The following is a 21,999-nucleotide window of genomic DNA, read 5'->3' on the forward strand; positions in this document are numbered from 1 at the left end:
CTGGGTTGTCTGGATCATCGTTATTTAAGTCACTGTCATCATCCAATGCGTGTGTTCGAAGTGGATAAACTACCCCACTGGGACCTAGACATATATCCATATTGTACCAAACAAAGTAAAAATCAAATAACACACTCCGAAAGGTAAGTTATAGGTCACTAGAAAGTTCTAGGATGGGCAAAAATGGCCTTTCAGACCCACATGTTTATGAACTTTGCATGTAGGCCTAGTAATGAAATGAGTTCAAAACATCATAGTGGTTATGAGTATATCACGAAAACAAATAGTGCAATTAACTTTTCACTAAAACCAAATGAAAACAAACTCAACTTATGTAAATAAACAACTCGGAACACAATGTAAACAAACATGAAATATAATGGTTGTGATCAGCGCACCCATCTGTTGTGAGCTAATTCTTCAATCACCTGGACGTAGTTACGGAGATTTCCGTAGATAGCAGCACTAATCAGGTCAAGAAGATTACTAATTTTGATTCCGTAGCGACAAACAGCGAAATATTCGGGTGTAAATAATTTCTCAAAATAGTAATGTGCGTTACGTAATCTTGTTATTTACTTATTTATTTGACAAATGTAAAAAAATGCTATCTAAAAACTGACATTGCAAAAAATGCGGGAAAAGTACGTCCCCACAAGCCGAAACAACATTGTGTGTGTTCCTGAAATGCTGAGTCGTCCATAGCAACTTTAATAGAACGTTGCTAGGGAACGTTCCAGAACGTCGGCCACAGTGAACGTGTTAAGGAGGCATTTTAATGTAAATCTGTTATATAATGTAATATTAAGCAGATATTATAATTAACATCTGTTGGTTTATTGACTTAGATTGTAAATATTTTTAATGTTCTTGCTTTATAACTGAATCTAAATAAAATAATATACTTTTGATTTAAAACTAATGAATTATCATTAATTTATACATGGTATTAAAACAAAATCCAATCAGGCTAATGGAAATTCGCTTAGTCTGCAGGTTTGCTGTGGTGAGGGTATTTTACCATACCAGTAAAAATTGGAGTTTTGAGATGTTATATTGTATTTTCAAAAATGTGTCATTGATTATGGAAATAAATAAGGATCTATGACAGTTTTTGTATGTTTTTGGAGCACCATAATAGAATACATCGATGATTTTACTATTAATTCCAGTATCATACAATTTAAGCGAATCTTTTACAAATTAAATCATATAGTAACAGTATTTTCATACATGCACTGGCACCTCTTTATATTTCGTACTAGGTCACGTAATAGTTTCTAACCATTTACCAGCAACAAAAGAAATACAATTTTTACTAAATAAATGTGTTAAATTATGTTTCTAAAAGCAATGTGTACGTCTAAATCGTCAAATCACAGTTTAATGCTTGCTTTTGCTATTTATTGTATATCTAAATACCCAGTGGCAACAAACCTGCAGACTAAGCGAATTTACATTTGTTTGGCGAGATTTCCACTAAAATATTCACTTAAACTTGTCGGATTTATTTCCAATTTAAATAAGATGGATAAAAATGAATGCTTAGGTTTGCTGGTAACCCAATGAGGTGTGCTTGTTAATTTATATTTTGATAGCTAACAGTGGCGTCATTTCACCAAATCCTTGGGGTACCCCCCAGCAAACGGGGGGGGGGGGGGGTTCGGGGGTCCTCCCCCAGAAAATTTTAGCAGTTTTGAAACAAAAAAAGAGGGGTTTAAGCTTATTTTAATTGTCAAAAGCTCTTCGAATAAAAACAAAATTGTCAGTCAAATTTATTTAAATTTTGACAGAAAATTAGTGAAACTAACAATTATTGACAACAGATAGAAACATAGTAATATGTTGGTAAGTTAGTCATCTAAGAAACGTGATCAATAGTTCCATGTTATATTAATATTATTTTTGTTATTAGAATTATGACCAAATTCTCTTGTACTGTAGGCTACAACATTTAGACCTATAGCAATGAATACGGTTGTATTCATAGCTTATAGTTTATAACAGTTTAATTTGGTTTTAGCGAATTTCCCTATAGGGAAGTAGCTATTACCGTAGGTGGCATGGTAAGACCTAGGCCCGGGACCGATTTACTTTTTCATTTTGATGTCCCCAGAGGCCAAAAACACCATTCGTTCAAATTTTTATATATGTATATATATATATATATATATATATATATGTGTCCGTGAACGCGATAACTTGAGTAATTTTTGTCCGATTTTGATGAAATTTGGTTTAAAGGTGTAAAGTGGGATAAACTTGAATGAGTTCGCGAACCAGCATGATCGGACTATGGGAACGGGGGTTTATGGGGGGTTTTATGGGGTAAAAATTGGTTTTTCTCACTTTTGACCCTCAAAACACAAAATTTCCCAATTTCTCTTTAGACCTTTTTAAAGAGCTTAAAAAAACAAATAATTTAGTATATCAAAGTATTTTTGTTCGGTTATTGGTAACGGAGAAAATTAAAAAAATTTTAAATTTAAAATTCCCATGTTATTCTTATGGAGAATATTGTAAAATGTTGTAGTTTGCTTGTTTATGGATATATTTTGATCAAACTTGGCAAATTAATTTATTTTACACTAAGCTATTAATATTTGACTAAAAAACTCACTTTATTAGTTTCCTTGTAGCAGCAAACCTAGGTACTCGTTAACCCTTATGTTATTTAAATATATTTAATGAAAATCAATTCAGACAAATGGAAATTCGCATAGTCGGCAGGTTTGCTGCGGCGGGGGTATTTAAATAAAACACAGGTTTTTAAGTACTTAAAAACAGATCAAATTTTATTATCAATAAAATAATTTGACACAATTAATTTTAATATGCTACTGAGATACTAAAAAATAATATTTTTGTTTCTAATTACTGTAGAAGAATAGGCATATTTTTGTCTGCCGTGCTTTTTAGGATTTGCCAGGAGAAAATATTAGTATATTAGCTAGTACAGCATATTTTTTTTCTCTAGCCTAGGAACCAGGGGGGGGGAATGCCCCCCCTGCCCCCCCCCCCAAATGACGCCCCTGATAGCTAAGTATGAAATTAACAATATTGCCAAATTTTATTAAAATATATCCATAAACTAGCAAACTACAACAGTTTATTCTTCATAAAAATGGGCAATTTAAATTTAAAATTGTTTAAATTATCTCTGTTACCGTTAGGCTTACAACAACCCTTCAATGTACAAAATTATTGATTTTTTTAGCTCAACAATACAGTTTGGAAGGAAATTGTAAAATTTTTGATTTAGGGTAAAAAAAATAAGAAAAAACAATTTTATACCCCATTAAAGCCTTAAACCCCCATTCCCATAGTCCATTCATTCTGATTTGCGAGCTGGTTTGAATTAACGTTGGTTTAAACATTTGTACCAAATTTCATTAAAATATCATAATTTTTGCTCAAGTTATCGCACTAACGGGAACATAGACCTATATAAACATAAATATATATTTATGTATCTATATCCAGTCAGTCTGAGGCAGTGCTAGAGGAACGTTGTGTTTTCCTTGTTATTAACTACTACTAGTTTTGAGGTTATATCAAGATGGATTGTGGTCAGTGCACTGATAGTATTTTGGACGTTAAGGATTTAATTACTTGTTCAGTACTTAACTGTGGATCTAATTATCATTATTCAAGTGCGGGGATAAGCCAATCAATATTTAGAAAAATGACACTTATTCATAAACAGGAAATAGAAATGTCTAAAATGCAAGTCAGGGAAAAAATGTGATTTAAAAAAAGATGTTTCAGAAGATAATGAAGAAAATATTACAGATGTATTTAAAACATTTATGAGAGATGTGTCCAAGCAGCTGAAAATTCTTCCAACACTAAAGGAGGATTTAGATAAGATTTAAAATGGTAAAAACCATTTCACAAGATCTAGTCATCATATTTATAGGCAACATTGTAGGTTAAGTAAAACCCTCAAGTCTTTCAATGTTCTTAGTATTAATTTGTTTAACAAACTGCCTCATAGCGCAAAAGAAGTTAGTAATAGTAAATTTGAGAGAGTTTTGTCAGATTGGTTAGTGGAAAACCCCATGTATAGTGTTAACGAGTTCTTGAAAATGACTTTCAACGATTCAATGTTACCATTCTGTGTTAAGGTCTAGGCCTATACATCTGTTTATTTTTAAGTAGGCCAAGATTTAAAAAAATGTGACTTTGCCCATTGCATGTACATGTTTAACGGCAATAAACGATAAAAAAAAAAATAAAAAAATAAGAAGACAGCAAGGAAGTTATTAAAAGTCAGCACTTCATAAGGGAACAGTGAGGATATTATCTTTGACTATTAATACAACAATAATAGTATGGAATATCTTCTGTATCCAATAGTCAATGATATTATCCACAAGCTGGAACTTCTACCGAAGCTGGAAGAAAAGTTGGAGAAAGTACAGTTGGTAATTCAGCAAAAGGATGAAGAGATTCACGATTTGAGTATGCGTCTAAGCCAATTACCTAGTAGCACAAATATATATTAAATACATATGAATAAATATATTTAAAATCTATTTTATATATCTCAAGTGTGTATTAATGTCAATTTTATATAATATTTAAATTATATTAAATATATAAAAAATATGTTTTTGAATCTATTAAATATTTAAAAAATATGTTCCAATAATATATTTTAGTGAATAATATTTAAATAAATAATTTATTTTTGTAAAAAAATACAACCGACTTCAAACGCTCTAAATAGAATGAAATAATTTCAATAAAGTAAACTTTTTTATTAGTCAAGCTCATGTATTTCAAGTCGGCGCGGCTCTATAATGATTTTTGATACAACATTTAAAGAGGATGTCTACATTGCATGTGGCTATCTATAACTAAAGGTGTTAATCTGCGTGTCTTTTTCATAGGTCGTTATTTTATTACTGTAACCAAAGATCGGCAGATACCATCATAACTTTTTTGAAATAGGATAATAAATTAAAATCTTATAGTGGTATTAACGAGTATCTTTAAAAAGATTATAATGATTTTAATGTTTCTAGCTTGGAAAAGTAACGTTTTAATATTTAACTAGATTCTTTTCCCTATCATATATCAAAAATAAATCAGTTTCCTATTCATATAGAACATTTATGTGTGTTATTTTCATAGTGCATTCATTCTGATGTAAACATAAAATACAAGAAAATACTTCATTTGATATATAAACAAAATAGTTCAGTATGTTTTTTATATATTTATGTTACCCAGCTACAATTTATTGATTTTCAAAATACACTCTCAATCTTTTATTGTATTCATATTTGCAGTTAGAGCCACGCCGACTTGAAATACGTGAGCTTGACCAATAAAAAACTTACTTTACTGAAATTATTTCATTCTTTTTAGAGCGTTTGAAGTCGGTTGTATTTTTTTACAAAAATAAATTATTTCATGATTTTTAGTGACTGTATAATTTTTTATATACTGATTACTTGAGGTTTTTCGATAAGCAAAACTGTTTGAACCAATCAAAAGTGTCACAGAACAATCATTATCTTAAAACTGCTTGAGTCGCCTGTTCAGGTTACCGGTATATAATCAATGGGTATAAAAATTAACATTTTTAGATTTCCCCTAAACAACAAAGAGTTGTCCATTACGTTAGGCCAGGCCTAATGAAAAACTAATTGTCTTTCCTAGAGACATTGAAATGCCAGACATTATCATTTCCTGAAATCGGTGTACTTCTACATTATAAAAAAAAATACAGTAATGTCTCAAGCCTTTTGGAACAATATAAAAGTTATTCCTCAGCCACCAGCACTAAAAAATCTCTCAAAAGTAGAAAATTGGTTGTTATCACGTATAGTACCTTTGTAAAATATGTAGGAATATATGTATATGAAAGACTGGTTCAGCTAAAAGTGGTGTAAGGGGTAGGTGGTTTTGTTTGCTCAAGATGTAGTGTAACTCAAAATTGCAAATCAGTTTCCTCTAGGACTTTCCGAAGCAGGCATAATAGTATTGATATGATATAGAACATGGTTGGAGAATATTAATAAACATTCCACATCTGCAAATGCATGTTTAGTAATTAAAATATTTAACACTTTTAAGACGATTGACGATTATGCACTCTCACACTTCTTCGGTCCTATAAGGAATAATTGCATTTAATTTATATTTGGACCTCTTTTACGAATGCTTTGGTTTTCACAATACACCTTTATTTGTCAATATCATACAGCTATTCAGTATGTTTTTGTAAGTCAGAATATTCAATACTCAAAACAGAATTATACACAAATTAGGTCAAACGTTGAAATACCTTTTTTATAGTAACCAAAACGAAATACATTTTTTCAATGTAATTTATTTAGGCACCATGGTAAGAAATAGTTTATTAATCAATATGAAGCAACTGTTTCACGAAGAACTGTCTGTAGCTTCATTTAAATGGTTTCAACTAACAGCTGTAGGAATATTATTATTATTTATTGACTTCTCTGCACAAATATAAACAAATTAAATGTTGAATATTTTAGGTTTTCAGCATTTTTCACCGAAACAAATATTACACTTAAACATAATGCTATATATATGGTACAAAATAGAAACTCTCCTGGTTATTTTGGTGGTGGAACCACGCTGATCGGTAAAAGAATCGCAGAGAAATTGGTGAACATACATAGAAAAAAAACATCGCCACAGACAAATTGAGAACCTCCTCCTTTTGTTGGTAGTGGGGAAGTCGGTTAAAAATGTATTTAATATCACTTCCAAACATCCCATGGGGCCTAAACGTAAAAACACAAAATAATAAAGATTTAGTGTGAAAAGCACAAGAGCCGCACGGGTTCTCTAGTTATAATATACTAGCTGTTGTACCCATGCTTTGCAACGGGATGAGGACGCGAAATAGATACCTTTTTGATCTTGTTACATCTGTTGTATCACAGCCACCTCTAATACAAGGCCGCGGCAAGCGAAAAGTGGCAACGTTGCATCCGTGTCTCGGTGCGCGGTTGTCTTACCATTACAGTGAATGGAGGAGTCGCGTACCGACGTACATAATCGCGTTTCTACTACCCTTAATCATTAGTAATGATATTGAACTTGATACTACTGCATTCCAGATAGATGTGATGTGCCTGGATGCAAGAATAATTACAAAAGCTCAATTAAAAATTAATAATACATACAGTGTTCTAAGATTCTAAGTGATCCGCCGCGTAAGCAACAATGGCTTCTCGCTATTCTTCGGTCAAATTAGACATCTTAAAACAATTCTCGTTTTTGTATGAAACATTTTCACGAATATGAACTTAGATTTGTAAAAAAATGTAAGAATAAGACAATGATTTGTGTAAATAAAGACGCGAGTAGCGATTTTTAGGTATGAGAATGCCGTACTATTTGCTTATTTATTTGTCTATCTTATTGATAAAAGCTGTTGTTAAGTGATTCAAATAACTTAAATAACTAGCACTTCGAAGAAATAAACAGGTGTTTCTGTTAAGTAGGCCTACTAGTAAAAAATATGTACTACACCGTCTAACAATAAAAGCATCATAGTCTCCGACTCCAGTATAAATGTTGATGTGATAAACCAATTCTATAAATATTGTGGAAAGCCATATGGAGGCCTAGCTTCTGAAATCGTTTACAAAATTAAAAACATTTTGCTTAGTAATTATTTAAAGAAAATTAATTATTTAGGTAGTATGCCTACAAAAAGAAAACTTCAAATTTTGTTGTTGCTAACTAATGGTTTCCTCAGGTGGACTAAAACATAATATTCCTATTGAAAATTGAAAATTAATTTATTCGAACAAATTGTTAGATGTTAGTCTCTACAAATCCCAAAGTCTCTACAAATATTGAAGTGGCAATAAGTTAGTCCTACTGTGTTACCATTCTTGGTATAGTAGCTATATTTTGTAAAATTTAAACCCAGTCTGTCTAGTAGTTTTTACTATGTTGAATAACACACACATATATACAGATACCATAAGATTGTTATATAATAGTATAGATTATCAAATTAACAAAGGAAATATGTAACGTTCGTCTATTGCCACATTTATCGTACTTACAATACGATAAATGCAACCAAAAACATTATGTTTGTATTTTTAGTTTTAGACATATTGTGGTATGTTGCAATTTTTCTATAAATACAAAACCTAGATTCTAATTTGTCTATTCTACCATACCCTAAAACCCACTAAAATATGTAATTTAAATACTTTCATTCACTGATACAGAGCAGCAATACTCTCATTGATGTTTATAGCCTAGCACGAGTGCTGGACTCAGGCGGCGGGTGAGTGCGGCGTTGCCAGTTCGAACGTCGCGGCCTTGTATTAGAGGTGGCTGTGGTTGTATAAAATACTAGCTGACCCGGCGAACTTCGTATCGCCTAAGTTATAGGTTTCCCCTAAGACAGACCGATGGAAAGAAAGTACCGTTACGTTTAATTTTCAAGATGATCTCGTTCGCATCGCTCAATCACGTCCTGGTTGAAGTTCGTTCGCTACGCTCACTCACCTTTGGGTTGGAGCTCGTTCGCTACGCTCACTCACCTTTAGGTTGGAGCTCGTTCGCTGCGCTCACTTGCCTTCAGGTTAGCTCGTTCGCTACGCTCACTCGCCTCCAGGTTGAAGTTCGTTCGCTACGCTCACTCACCTTTTGGTTGCAAATTAGCTGTTGTCATAAATGTAAAAGAAATAATAGTGCTGCACCCTGTTGGTAATCCTTGTAACTTTAATGCTATTGAACATCATAGAACAGAACCAACTTGTTTAATTGAAACAGCTGTTAAGATTCATTAATTCCATTTCTCATAAGGTTAACATGGAAAACTCCAGAGCCACTGGGGCGGAGCCCTTTTAAGAATTTCGAAACGGGAAATAGTTTACGTCCGATTCGCATACCTACAGAATTTACACACCAAATTTCATAACGATCGGTGAAGTCGTTCCGGAGGAGTTTGCAGACAAACACTGTGACACGAGAATTTTATATATTAGATATACACATCTGCCAACCCTTTTAGAAAACAAAATTCATCCGAATCACTTAGTTTGATAGACATTTATGGCTTTTAAATCAGTAAACCGCAATTGTGTCATAGGGAAGTGAGCTAATTTATGTATATAGAGTGTTGGAAATATTCTTTTCTTGTTGTTTGGAATTGTTGAATTTTTTTAATATATAGCAGGACTCTACTGTTTGATGCTGCATTTACTGATCTTATATCCTTATTATGGACAGGAGCTGTTACTCTGGTGAAGAATATCGCCCATCCCATATCTTTAGCTCGTCGAGTAATGGTGGAAACCCCACATGCCTTCCTGGGGGGTGAAGCAGTCAATGAGTTTGCTGCTAGGATGGGTGTGCCGACCGTACCTGATGACTATCTGTTCACCTCTGCAGCCCAGGCCGCTCTGGATCACTTCAAGCAGGCTAAGTCTATTCCATCTAAAATGGAAATTGGGTTAGTACACTAGAATCATAAAAGGTATATGTCTGCTTCGGCATAAATACCATATGAGCAAATGTAGTGTAATTTCTTTAGATTACCAATCAATTCAATCCAGAACAAATCTTCTTTGAATTAATAGAGGATGTTTTAAAAACCACTGGGGATTACCTTGAGGATGGATTTTGTTTACAGTTAACTCTTTATTATCTGCTGGCAGTTTCTCCTTGTGACCGCAAAAATGTGTATTTATTAAAATGTAATTCGATAAGGAACTAGTCATAACTTGGAAACTGGGCTTGTCAATTCATAATTATTAATTACTTGATCCCACTGTCTCTAGTGCTCTTAAATTAAAAATATAATAAATCTATTCAGACTAAAATGTGTAAAGAAAAGAAGTACAAGTCTTAACAAATATACATTTAATAAATAGTTATTTGTGTAACTAGTGCGAGTAGCAGTGCAAGATTTAAGGTACGCGCGGCCCTAGGCCAAATTAATTGAGTGGCCCCCAACCCTGTGGTGGAATTCCCTCTAATAGCGGTGAAATCATAAGAATCTCCCACAGTCATCATCATCGTCACCCCTAAGTAGTCATTTTCGAAACAGAACGTTAAAATGTTTCATTCATTGAATGTCGTCAAATCTTCTTAAATATATTGAACACAAACACAACACGAACACGGTAGACATTTAACATAGTTGGCCGGCCGGCGCACGTCACTGAACTGGTCGACAATGACTGTTTACCCCACTCCATTCCGTTTTTCAGCTGTGCCCCCAGGACTCATGTTGCCAACATAATTGTTACCAAAGTAATCTAAAACTGTATTGAATAATTTATTTGAGCCATAATTAAGTTTTTCATTAAGCATTTTGTATGGGTCGGATTTAGTGGCTTTGTATATCCCAAATTCTTTGAGTGTGTCAAGGATGAAGCCTTTCTTACAAACATTTAGAATTTCTGCATTCTCATTAAAGCTATTAACAGTATGGTTTGAATTTAATAAATGTTCAGCAAACTTGGATTTTTGTTCTGTATGTTTTGGTTTAGGCAAATGTTCGGAAAAACGTTTCTTAAATGATCTGCCGGTCTGACCTATGTAATAGTTTGGACAGTCTGAATATTTAATTTTATATGTACCAGTAGCTAATTCATTCGGTTTATTGTTATTCGGCAGTCTTTTATTTAGTTTCGCCCCAAGTTTGTTAGACGTTCTATAGGCCAGGGTTAAGCCGTGAGGGTTCAATTCTTTCTTTAGTGTATAGTACCTGGGGAATGAGCTTTGCTCGGGGAAAATCATTAGTTTACTATGAAAGCAGTCTTAGTATTGCAGATACATAAATCCATTCCCAAACTCCACACTGCTTCCCATCACATTTTAGGATTCCAGATACCTTAAGGTATCTTAATCTAAGGTTGTTAAGGGTGTTAAGGTTGTTTAATCTAATCGTCATAAACAGTTCCCACACTACGGACAGCTCGCCTTGACTACTTCCTTTACCAATTGCTACGCCTCAGACCTGTTTCCCTCCCTTCCCATAGCATTTTAGGAATGCTAATACCTTAATTTAATTTTTCTAATCGTCATAAACAGTTCCCACACTCCGGACAGCTCGCCTTGACTACTTCCATCACCACTTCCTACGTCGCGGACCTGTTTCCCTCCCTTCCTATAGCATTTTAGGATTGGAAATACCTTAATATAATCGCCATAAACAGTTCCCACACTCCGGACTACTCGCCTTGACTACTTCCTGCACCACTTCCTACGTTGCGGACCTGTTTTCCTCCCTTCCCATAGCATTTTAGGATTGCCAATACCCTTATCTAATCGTCATAAACAGTTCCCACACTCCGGACAGCTCGCCTTTACTACTTCCTTCACCACTTCCTACGTCACGGACCTGTTTCCCTCCCTTCCCATAGCATTTTAGGAATGCTAATACCTTAATCTAATTTTTCTAATCGTCATAAACAGTTCCCACACTCCGGACTACTCGCCTTGACTACTTCCTGCACCACTTCCTACGTTGCGGACCTGTTTTCCTCCCTTCCCATAGCATTTTAGGATTGCCAATACCCTTATCTAATCGTCATAAACAGTTCCCACACTCCGGACTACTCGCCTTGACTACTTCCTGCACCACTTCCTACGTTGCGGACCTGTTTTCCTCCCTTCCCATAGCATTTTAGGATTGACAATACCCTTATCTAATCGTCATAAACAGTTCCCACACTCCGGACTACTCGCCTTGACTACTTCCTGCACCACTTCCTACGTTGCGGACCTGTTTTCCTCCCTTCCCATAGCATTTTAGGATTGCAGATACCCTAATCTTATTGTCATAAATAGTTCCCTCACTCTGGACCGCTCGCCTTTACTACTTCCTTCCTTGCTAAGTCACGGACAAGTTTCCCTCCCTTCCCATAGCATTTTATGATTGTAAATACCTTAATCTTATCGTCATAAACAGATCCCACACTCCGGGCAACTCTCCTTTACTACTTCCTTCCTTGCTAAGTCACGGACAAGTTTCCCTCCCTTCCCATAGCATTTTATGATTGTAAATACCTTAATCTTATCGTCATAAACAGATCCCACACTCCGGGCAACTCTCCTTTACTACTTCCTTCACCACTTCCTACGTCGCGGATCTGTTTCCTTTCCTTCCCTTCCCATAGCATTTTAGGATTGCCAATACCCTTATCTAATCGTCATAAACAGTTCCCACACTCCGGACAGCTCGCCTTGACTACTTCCTTCACCACTTCCTACGTCACGGACCTGTTTCCCTCCCTTCCCATAGCATTTTAGGAATGCTAATACCTTAATCTAATTTTTCTAATCGTCATAAACAGTTCCCACACTCCGGACAGCTCGCCTTGACTACTTCCATCACCACTTCCTACGTCGCGGACCTGTTTCCCTCCCTTCCTATAGCATTTTAGGATTGGAAATACCTTAATATAATCGTCATAAACAGTTCCCACACTCCGGACTACTCGCCTTGACTACTTCCTGCACCACTTCCTACGTTGCGGACCTGTTTTCCTCCCTTCCCATAGCATTTTAGGATTGCAGATACCCTAATCTTATTGTCATAAATAGTTCCCTCACTCTGGACCGCTCGCCTTTACTACTTCCTTCCTTGCTAAGTCACGGACAAGTTTCCCTCCCTTCCCATAGCATTTTATGATTGTAAATACCTTAATCTTATCGTCATAAACAGATCCCACACTCCGGGCAACTCTCCTTTACTACTTCCTTCACCACTTCCTACGTCGCGGATCTGTTTCCTTTCCTTCCCTTCCCATAGCATTTTAGGATTGCCAATACCCTTATCTAATCGTCATAAACAGTTCCCACACTCCGGACAGCTCGCCTTGACTACTTCCTTCACCACTTCCTACGTCACGGACCTGTTTCCCTCCCTTCCCATAGCATTTTAGGAATGCTAATACCTTAATCTAATTTTTCTAATCGTCATAAACAGTTCCCACACTCCGGACAGCTCGCCTTGACTACTTCCATCACCACTTCCTACGTCGCGGACCTGTTTTCCTCCCTTCCCATAGCATTTTAGGATTGGAAATACCTTAATCTAATCGTCATAAACAGTTCCCACACTCCGGACAGCTCGCCTTGACTACTTCCATCACCACTTCCTACGTCGCGGACCTGTTTCCCTCCCTTCCTATAGCATTTTAGGATTGGAAATACCTTAATATAATCGTCATAAACAGTTCCCACACTCCGGACAGCTCGCTTTGACTACTTCCTTCACCACTTCCTAAGTCGCGGACCTGTTTTCCTCCCTTCCCATAGCATTTTAGGATTGGAAATACCTTAATCTAATCGTCATAAACAGTTCCCACACTCCGGACATCTCGCCTTGACTACTTCCTTCACCACTTCCTAAGTCGCGGACCTGTTTTCCTGCCTTCCCATAGTATTTTAGGATTGGAAATACCTTAATCTAATCGTCATAAACAGTTCCCACACTCCGGACAGCTCGCCTTTACTACTTCCTTCACCACTTCCTACGTCGCGGACCTGTTTCCTTCCCTTCCCATAGCACAATTATTTAAAAAAGCATTTATTATAAATCTGCAGGATGACACTGACTCTGATGGCTTAAGCGAAAATGGTGGTGAATATCTACTTTCCAGTTATGAGAGTGAATGATGTAATGGAACGTCTCCAGTACTTTTTTAACGTCCACATTACAACTAACATTTGTTAAATTTACATCATTGTGTTCATTTTGTGGTTTAATATATGTTTTAAAAATCAAATTAAATTTATATGTTTTTACGAGATTTGTTTTCTATTTGGTGTGTACTAAGGCATATTGGCCTTTTATTATTAAGGATTTGAAATATTTATACAATTATGAAAAATGCAAAAACTTTAATATAGCTGTTACATACAATTGGTTTAATTTGTGTGTATTTCCAAACATAACTCGTTCATTCAAATAGTATTATCAATTTGTTATGTTAGTTTATCCTCAGTAAAAGAAAATTGAATGCTCCTACTTGTCATTTACCTGACGAGTTTAATGTTGTAAACTGATTATTCAGGCATAAACAGGATAACCCAATGGTTTTCAACCTGATCTGACCTTAGGGCTCCGCTAGAGACATTGACAAAGTTCCTATTACCAACGGTATTAAAATAACAACAAAATAAAGAAGTGAAGAATCGCTTTAGAATTTTGAAACCAGTTCACTACGATATTAACTAATTTACTAATGTATAGTTACATTACCAGAACTGAAATTGTATTTAAAACAATCCATCAAAAGCAAAAATGTTAGTCCAGGATTATGTATATTACATTATAACAAAACTTTTAGTGAAATTAAAATTGATACTAATTAAATAACTTACGTCATCAATCCATAAATTTCTGTGGAGTCAGTGTAGCCGCAAACCTGAGCCCGTCCAGCTGTGCGCACAGTGTTATATCATAGTATTTCGTTACCTAAATGTTTCGTACGTGTCGTGTATGTGTGATAAATGTAAAATGTGTTTGGACTATTTATTTAAATCGACGCTGTTGCTACAAAGCAACATAGAAACAGATTCAACCTAGTGACAGTGGAGCTGAGGATGACCTAATGGTTGAAACGCGTACTCCACAGAAATTTATGGATTGATGACGTAAGTTATTTAATTATTTGATAACTCAATCCGTTGTGCTACAATATCGACATTATAAAATTGACGTAGATTATTTATTGTTAAAATAAATCTTATTGTTTTATTATGTGTGTAGTTCAATCATAATAAACAAATGCTTCCTAAAAAACCTGTCTGCAATATAAAACAGATGATTGTTACGGGGGATTTCAGTGTAGAAAAGGGTAAATGAGTGGGAGATTTACCATGATAGGGAAATCATATGTTGAATTCCAACCGCACAATTATTTTAGACAGACTATAACAAAGGGTTTTATGGGGTAAAATTGGGGTTTTCTCATTTTTTCCCCTCAAAACACAAAATTTCCCAAATTCTCTCCAGACCTTTTTAAAAAGCTTAAAAAACTAATAATTTAGTATATCAAAGTTTTTTTGTACAGTTTTTTATTGGTTACGGAGAAAATTCAAAAAAAATTTCATTTAAAATTCCCACATTATTCTTATGGAGAATATTGTAAAATGTTGTAGTTTGCCTATTTATAGATATCTTACTAATATTATATTCATATATTTTGATCTAACTTGGCAAATTTGTTTATCCTTTACTAAGCTATATTTGACTAAAAACACACTTTATTAGTTTCCTTGTAGCAGCAAACCTAGGAACTCGTTTAACCTATAATATTAATTTAATAGATAAACTAGTGTACCTGTTGCTCGAATTCAAGCAATTGCGAAGTGTCACCGGGGTTAAATAAATTCAGGCAAATGGAAATTCGCTTAGTCGGCAGGTTTGCTGCAGCGGGGCATTTGTTTGGATATAAACTAAAGAAATTTAAGCAGTTAGATTTTTTTATTACACTGTTCCTTTTTCATTCATGTCCTAAGGTGAAACAAACTGAAGTTTGGGTGCTCTAGCATATTTACCATTCAAGAAATCCTCATTTCTGTAATTTTACGCTTAAATTTTGACAGCGTTATATTCAATATTTAATAAGTTTTTTAAAAAAATTATATTTCCCCACCCTCTCAAGCTTTTCTTAATATAATGTTTCTCTTTATACCCCATAAACTTCAGAATACTTTCAAATAAGAAAATCACAGCCTCATCTCTTATTACTCCACTTGGGGTAGGACTGGTAGGAGAAATCTATGGGGTAATTAGAGAAAATTTTTTTTTACCAATTTTAAAAGTCATAGATCTTCCAAATTATTTGTTCACATCACCACATGGACCACTTATTGCTTGATGTTTTCATTCTTTTACTCCTATTAGATTTAGACATACAAATTAGGGTTCTCTTATTACCCCTTTTTTCTCTTATTATCCCCCGCTTCTGGCTTCCCCTACTACTGTAGCTTCGGAAACATTTAAGGATTAAAAACCGACATCAAAATTAATCGACAATGATAATAATAGCCATTTACATTACAAGTGTAGTAAGAGCGTTTTTACATCACGCAGGTGAATGTTGTGCAACAAGCGGAAGCGAGTTGCATAATTCACCTAAGTGATGTAAACACGCTCTTGCGTAGCATGTAACGTACAAGATTTTACCTGACCCATATACCCATTATACAGGGGGTTACGTACAATATTTTTCATTATCCATTTCACTCATCTTCTAACAGTAACGTTCTTTTAAAAATAAAAGCTAGGTTAGGAAAATACTTTAAAAAAATATTGAAAAAATATTGAATATGACTCCTTGAGTCATGACAAACCTGTCTAAGTGTGCGCACGCGGTTCGTAGGCCTACTATTTTTCGTATATATGTTTGTAAAAATTAAATTTATTTGACGACCTCTGACGATTGAAAAGTTTTCTTGAAGACCTGATGATGAAGCTATTATTGCTTCGAAACGCGTAGTCTCGACAGACAGCCTTTGGATTACTCTGGCAGATCCAGGTAACATTATACCTTTTATAATCTAAATACGTTAAAGCATAACAATAACATTCAAGCACACAGCTGATTTCTAGCCTTGAACGCCGTTGGCTCCATAGAGGTATGTTTTATTAAGTTGAGGACTCAATGTTATATAAATTATATAAATGTTATATAAATTCATTACTTCACCTAGTGAGTTTTTGAAACATTACTTCACTTGTGAAGTAAAGAAGTTGTTTACATCATGCTTGGGATAGGAAAGTTTAACATGGCGGGTTGGGTAAACATTATTTTATATTTATCTTTCTCCTCCAGCCTTTAAATCAACTGATTTGTTAGTAAATGTATTTGTCAAACATTTGTACTTCTACAGAGAGGTAGGGGTGGGCACAGTGGGCAGTGTTGCCATAGATGCAGCCGGACACATGGCCTCAGCCACTTCTACTGGAGGTATCACAGGCAAGTACAACGGTCGCATTGGTGACACGCCATTGCTGGGGTGTGGAGGGTATGCAGACGATGAGCGAGGGACAGTGTCCACCACTGGCCATGGGGAGACTATCATGAGGTACAACCTAGCGCAGCGCATACTGGCTGATATCGCTTCTGGTGAGTCAGCTAAAGAATTCGTAAATTAGTTAAAACTAATACTGAAATTATTGTTTGTAGACCTGTCTGGCCACATATGGACCTGTACACAGCTTTCTTATCAACTCATTACTTCTATGGCGAAAAATTGTGTCAGCAAAGATCAAATATAGGTTTTGTTACTTTTCAAATTCAAACTGCTTTATTTGTAAATTGACAATAATTTAAAAAAATACCCTTTCTGAATAGTATTTAGTTTTTTAGCCAATTTCCCAAATAGGGAATAAGCTATTACCGTAGTACTCATGGTAAGACCTGGACCCGGGACCCATTTACTTTTTCGTTTTGAGGTCCCTAGAGGCCAAAAACACCATCCGTTCAAATTCATATGGATATATAGATATATATTTATATATATGTGTCCGTTAGCACGATAACTCGAGTAAAAATGATCCGATTTTGAATAAATTTAGTATAAACGTGTAAACCTACATTTATTTTAACGAGTTCGCGAACCAGCATGATCGGACTATGGGAGTGGGGGTTTATGGGGGGTTTTATGGGATAAAAATAAAAATAGGTTTTTCCCCATTTATGACCATAAAAGCACAAAATTTAGCGATTTCTTTCCAAACCATTTTGTAGAGCTTAAAAAAAACAAATAATTTAGTACAGTGAAGCGTTTTTGTGCGCCTAATGGTTAGGGAGAAAATTCCAAAACATAGTAAATTTAAAATCCCCATGTTATTTTTATGGAGAATAAGTCAACTGTTGTAGTTTTCTTGTTTATGGACATATTTTTATCGAATTTGGAAAATACATTACAGTAGACTCCCTCTTATCCGGACTCCTCGGGACCAAGGCCAGTCTGGATAACGGTTTTTCCGGTTAAGTTGACGTCACCAAAAACTCATTAAAATGGACCGTTTACAGTGATATTCGACTTAAATTTAGGAGAGCATTGAATTTAGACTTGTGATCACTGGTCTCAAATCTTTCCCACAAGAACAGTTGTTAAAGTACCAACGACTTCCTGTCGATCTAGTCCGGTTAAACCAATGTGCTGATAAAAATTGTCCGGTTAAAGAGATGTCATTTCCGTCGAGTGTAGTCCGGTTAAACCGATGTCTGGTTAAAAGGTATCCGGATAAGAGGGAGTCTACTGTAATTTCTTACTAAACTATTAAGATTTTACAACAAAAGCACTTTTACCCTCCCTGTTGCAGCAAACCTAAGTACTCGTTAACACGTTAGCTGCCACGCCGACCCGATCAGGTCGGCAGCGGGATTTTGCATGACTTAAGTAAATTGATCCGTGACTTTTATCAGTGGTTGTTGGGGACTTTTTAAATAGTTCTAATCTGAGAAAACCATGCTAATATGTTATAGAATGTTAATTTTAGTCACAAATTTTTTTATTTTACTTATACATCGACTACCAATAGGCTATATTTTGCCGACCGATCGGGTCGGCACATTTTTTTCTAACTTTAACATCATTGTTAGTGCTGAAATATGAATAAAACTTGAATCTAACTGTAATAAACTTGTTAGGAATGTAATAAAGATTAAACCGTATATTGACAAGATAGTTTTTAATTTCGCAACACGTTGTATACTTATGCTAAAACTACATATTTGAAATGAAAGAAATTACGTAATTTTTGTTGAAATGACAGTTAACATTTACATTTCAAATAACATTTCAAGTCACCTACATGGGAGAAAACAAAGCACTAAATGTGAAAAATACAATCGTACAGAATAACTACCAGAGTTCACAAGGGTCTTGCCTATTTATGTAAGTTCTTGAAACAATCTTTACAAAGAAATGGTTTCCCAGGACACGATTCACAAAATGTAGTGATCTTCCTGAGGTTCTTTGTTATTTTTCGGTCTCCAGTTCGTGAAGCTCTTGCATAGTAGCTCTTGAAGCGGTTGCATAGCGCACTTTACAATTCTTCCGGGCTCTCCTTTTGTTCTTACCCTCGCCTACAAATATCACCGTTTCAGACAAGTGGTGATGTCCAACATGTTTCATTGGCTCGATTTGTCCATTTTGCAACCCTAGTAGTGCGTACACAATCTTTTCACTGAAGGTCGTAATGGAGTAGAGATGCTTATTCTTACTCTGAGAGTTGACCCCAGCTGCATCCTTGTAGGCGAGCCACTCATTGACGACCGCTGTACCCAGTAGGAACTCTTCTGCGACCTTATGGTACCGTCGCATAGATTTTCTAATGGCTGTGCTGTACGACGACATCTGGTCACTGACATCAATCCCCATCTTCGCCTTGTTGTACTCGACGATGACAACAGGTTTCAGAATGGGTTCGCCCTGCCTGGTTTTTTCCCCTGTATCAACATAGTCAGGAGGATGTTTGGTTGACATCATTCTCACTTCCCTCTTACCATTTGGTGTAAATGATACCACTTGGGTATTCAAGACATCTCATTTCACCCTTCTTCATGGGGTCATCGGAATTAGTGCCAATGGTTTTTTTACGAGGGAACCAGGCCCTGTTGCTGATAACACTTCCAACAAGGTGATTATTCCTTGCTAGAAGCATATTGGCAAGATCAACGGAGGTGTAAACATTATCAACATACAGTGTATGCCCTTGGTCCAAATAATCTCTCATGAGGTCCATTACAACTGATGCTGCTAATGTCAGGTTATCTTCAGTTCCTGTCCCAGAGCCCATGTAAACTTTCATCTTGTACGTGTAGCCAGCAGTGTTGCATATTTTAAATACCTTAATGCCGTACTTGTGGGTTTTATTTGGAAGGTATTGGCGAAATAGAAGTCTTCCTCTGAAAGGGATCATACTCTCGTCGATAACCACATCTTTGCCAGGAGTTTTGTTAGTCTTGAAGGAGTTGTTCAGGATTTTGATCAGAGGAGATATTTTACCTAGTCGGCCATCTCGCTCCATGTTCAAATTGTCGTTAAATGCCAGAATCTCAAAAGCAATTGGAAACGGTTTCTGCTCATTACCTTACCAGCAACAACATTCTTATACAATAAGTTTTTCGACCAGTAGTCTGTCAGCCGTGACATTGGCACTAGACCCATCCATAGTAAAAGGCCGAGAAATTTTTTCATCTCATTTGGATAGGTAGGCCACCATTTACAGAGTCTGCTACTACGATTCAATCACAGTGTACTTATAACTTGATCAGCATTGCGATTAGTTTCATCTACCATCATTTCTAGTAAATCATCTGTTAAAAATGCATACAAAAATTCTTCTGGTTTTGCATTTTGGGGCAGGCCGAAAGCATACCTCGATGATCCTTCAAAAACAATGTTTTTCTGTTTGCCTTCAAACGGCTGCCATTTATCAAGTTCATCTTTTTTCATCTTTAACTTTTTGTTCTGTGTTTTAAAACTAATAAATATTTCTCCTAAGTTAATAGTGTAATCTTCCATTTCTATTTTTATCACTTTCACTCGCTACAGTCATATTTTCACTAAGAGAATCAATCATTTCATCCGTACCATTCACACTTTCTATAAAACCAACCTCATTGTCATCGATGGCACTGCCTGCCTCTGAGTCATCAGTAGGGTTGAAATCCGGGTCATCATCTGTGTCGTCCATCTCACTGTTTACATTACTGCCCCAACCATCATCACTTACACCATCCATATTTTGGTCAAATTCACTAGAAGGAGCTTTGATTGCTCTTACTATATCATCACTGCCTAGATTATCACCCATATTGAACTAACATAATACAATGAGCCAAACTTAGACAGAAAACACAACACGAACAACAGCTCGAGGTAGGCCTAGACTCAGACTGACATAAAGGCGCGAAACTGATGGCGGGAGCATTGCAGATCAGTGAAAAAATAGACCAAGAGCCTTTGCGCGGGAACAGCTGACACGGTGCCAACCTCTAAACGGTATAAACGTGGGACCGATCGGGCCGGCAGCAATTTTTTTCAATGAATATTCGTTGAAAAAAATCGCTACCGACCCAATCGGTCACATATTTTTTAACATTTATTTTAACAGTTCTAAAGTATATGTTGTTGGATTAGTGTAATATAAACACAATTAAAGTATAAATATCAAAATATAAATAACAGTAAAAGTTGGCATTACGCCGAAAATTTGAAAATAGGCCTCGGCAGCTACCTTGTCCCTTAATAAGTTTGAAAAGTTAATTAAATTTTATTATTTAAGATAATATAGTAGCAAACGTCATGATTGTGTCATAAAATGAAAGTTTTAAAATGTAAGTTTAATTGAGTGATGATTCTTGCTAATAATAGCTGGGGCGTATTGTCTAATGGTCAGTGGTGGATCCAGCCAGGGGGCGCCGAAAAAAATAATTTCCTACGATCGCAGCAAATTTGTGAAAATGTCCCGCCATCATGATTAACTTCACTTCCGATCGCAGAAAAATCAACTTATCCCGCTATGACGGGGACATCATCATGGTCATCTGCAATAGCCGTAAAATCGGGAATATCTCCCGCTATCACGTGGACATGATTAACGTCACCTGCGATCGTGGAAAATCGTTAACATCTCCTGCCATCAGACATCATCATCGTCACCTGCATTTTCCATAAAATCGTTGACATCTCACGCTATGAGGGGTATCGTTATCGTCACCATATATCGCGACAAAATTGTGAACATCTCACGCCATCACAGGAACGCCTATCATAATCTGCGAACACGGAAAAATCTTAAACCTGATTTAAAACCCGTTGTTATCTATTAATAAAGCTATTAAGGATCACCAACTTTTGATAAAATAGTAATAGTTTTTTGTTGTTGTTAAGTGTGTTTAGATACCAACTCCCCATTGTAAAAAACAGACAAAGCTCAATTAGTTAAGTTGGGTGAGGTTCATTTGTCCGAGTTTTCAACTGTCCGAGTATGGTTTAAAT

General features: G+C 35.7%; 1 protein-coding gene across 8 annotated transcripts in view; it reads left to right on the forward strand.

Annotated features, from left to right (window-relative positions):
- Positions 1-21,999, forward strand: part of LOC128985889 (probable isoaspartyl peptidase/L-asparaginase GA20639) — a 208,148-nt gene that overhangs the window by 179,484 nt on the left and 6,665 nt on the right. For all 8 annotated transcript variants that reach the window (XM_054405861.1, XM_054405862.1, XM_054405857.1 and 5 more), the window contains 2 exons: positions 9,247-9,469; positions 16,873-17,108. In XM_054405861.1, the coding sequence (XP_054261836.1) occupies positions 9,247-9,469; positions 16,873-17,108 (459 nt within the window). The remainder of the gene's footprint in view (positions 1-9,246; positions 9,470-16,872; positions 17,109-21,999) is intronic.

The sequence above is a fragment of the Macrosteles quadrilineatus genome, unplaced genomic scaffold, assembly GCF_028750875.1.
Source record: "Macrosteles quadrilineatus isolate MER2022 unplaced genomic scaffold, UCM_ALF_1.0 Scaffold_2__2_contigs__length_208266976, whole genome shotgun sequence".
Taxonomy (NCBI): domain Eukaryota; kingdom Metazoa; phylum Arthropoda; class Insecta; order Hemiptera; family Cicadellidae; genus Macrosteles; species Macrosteles quadrilineatus.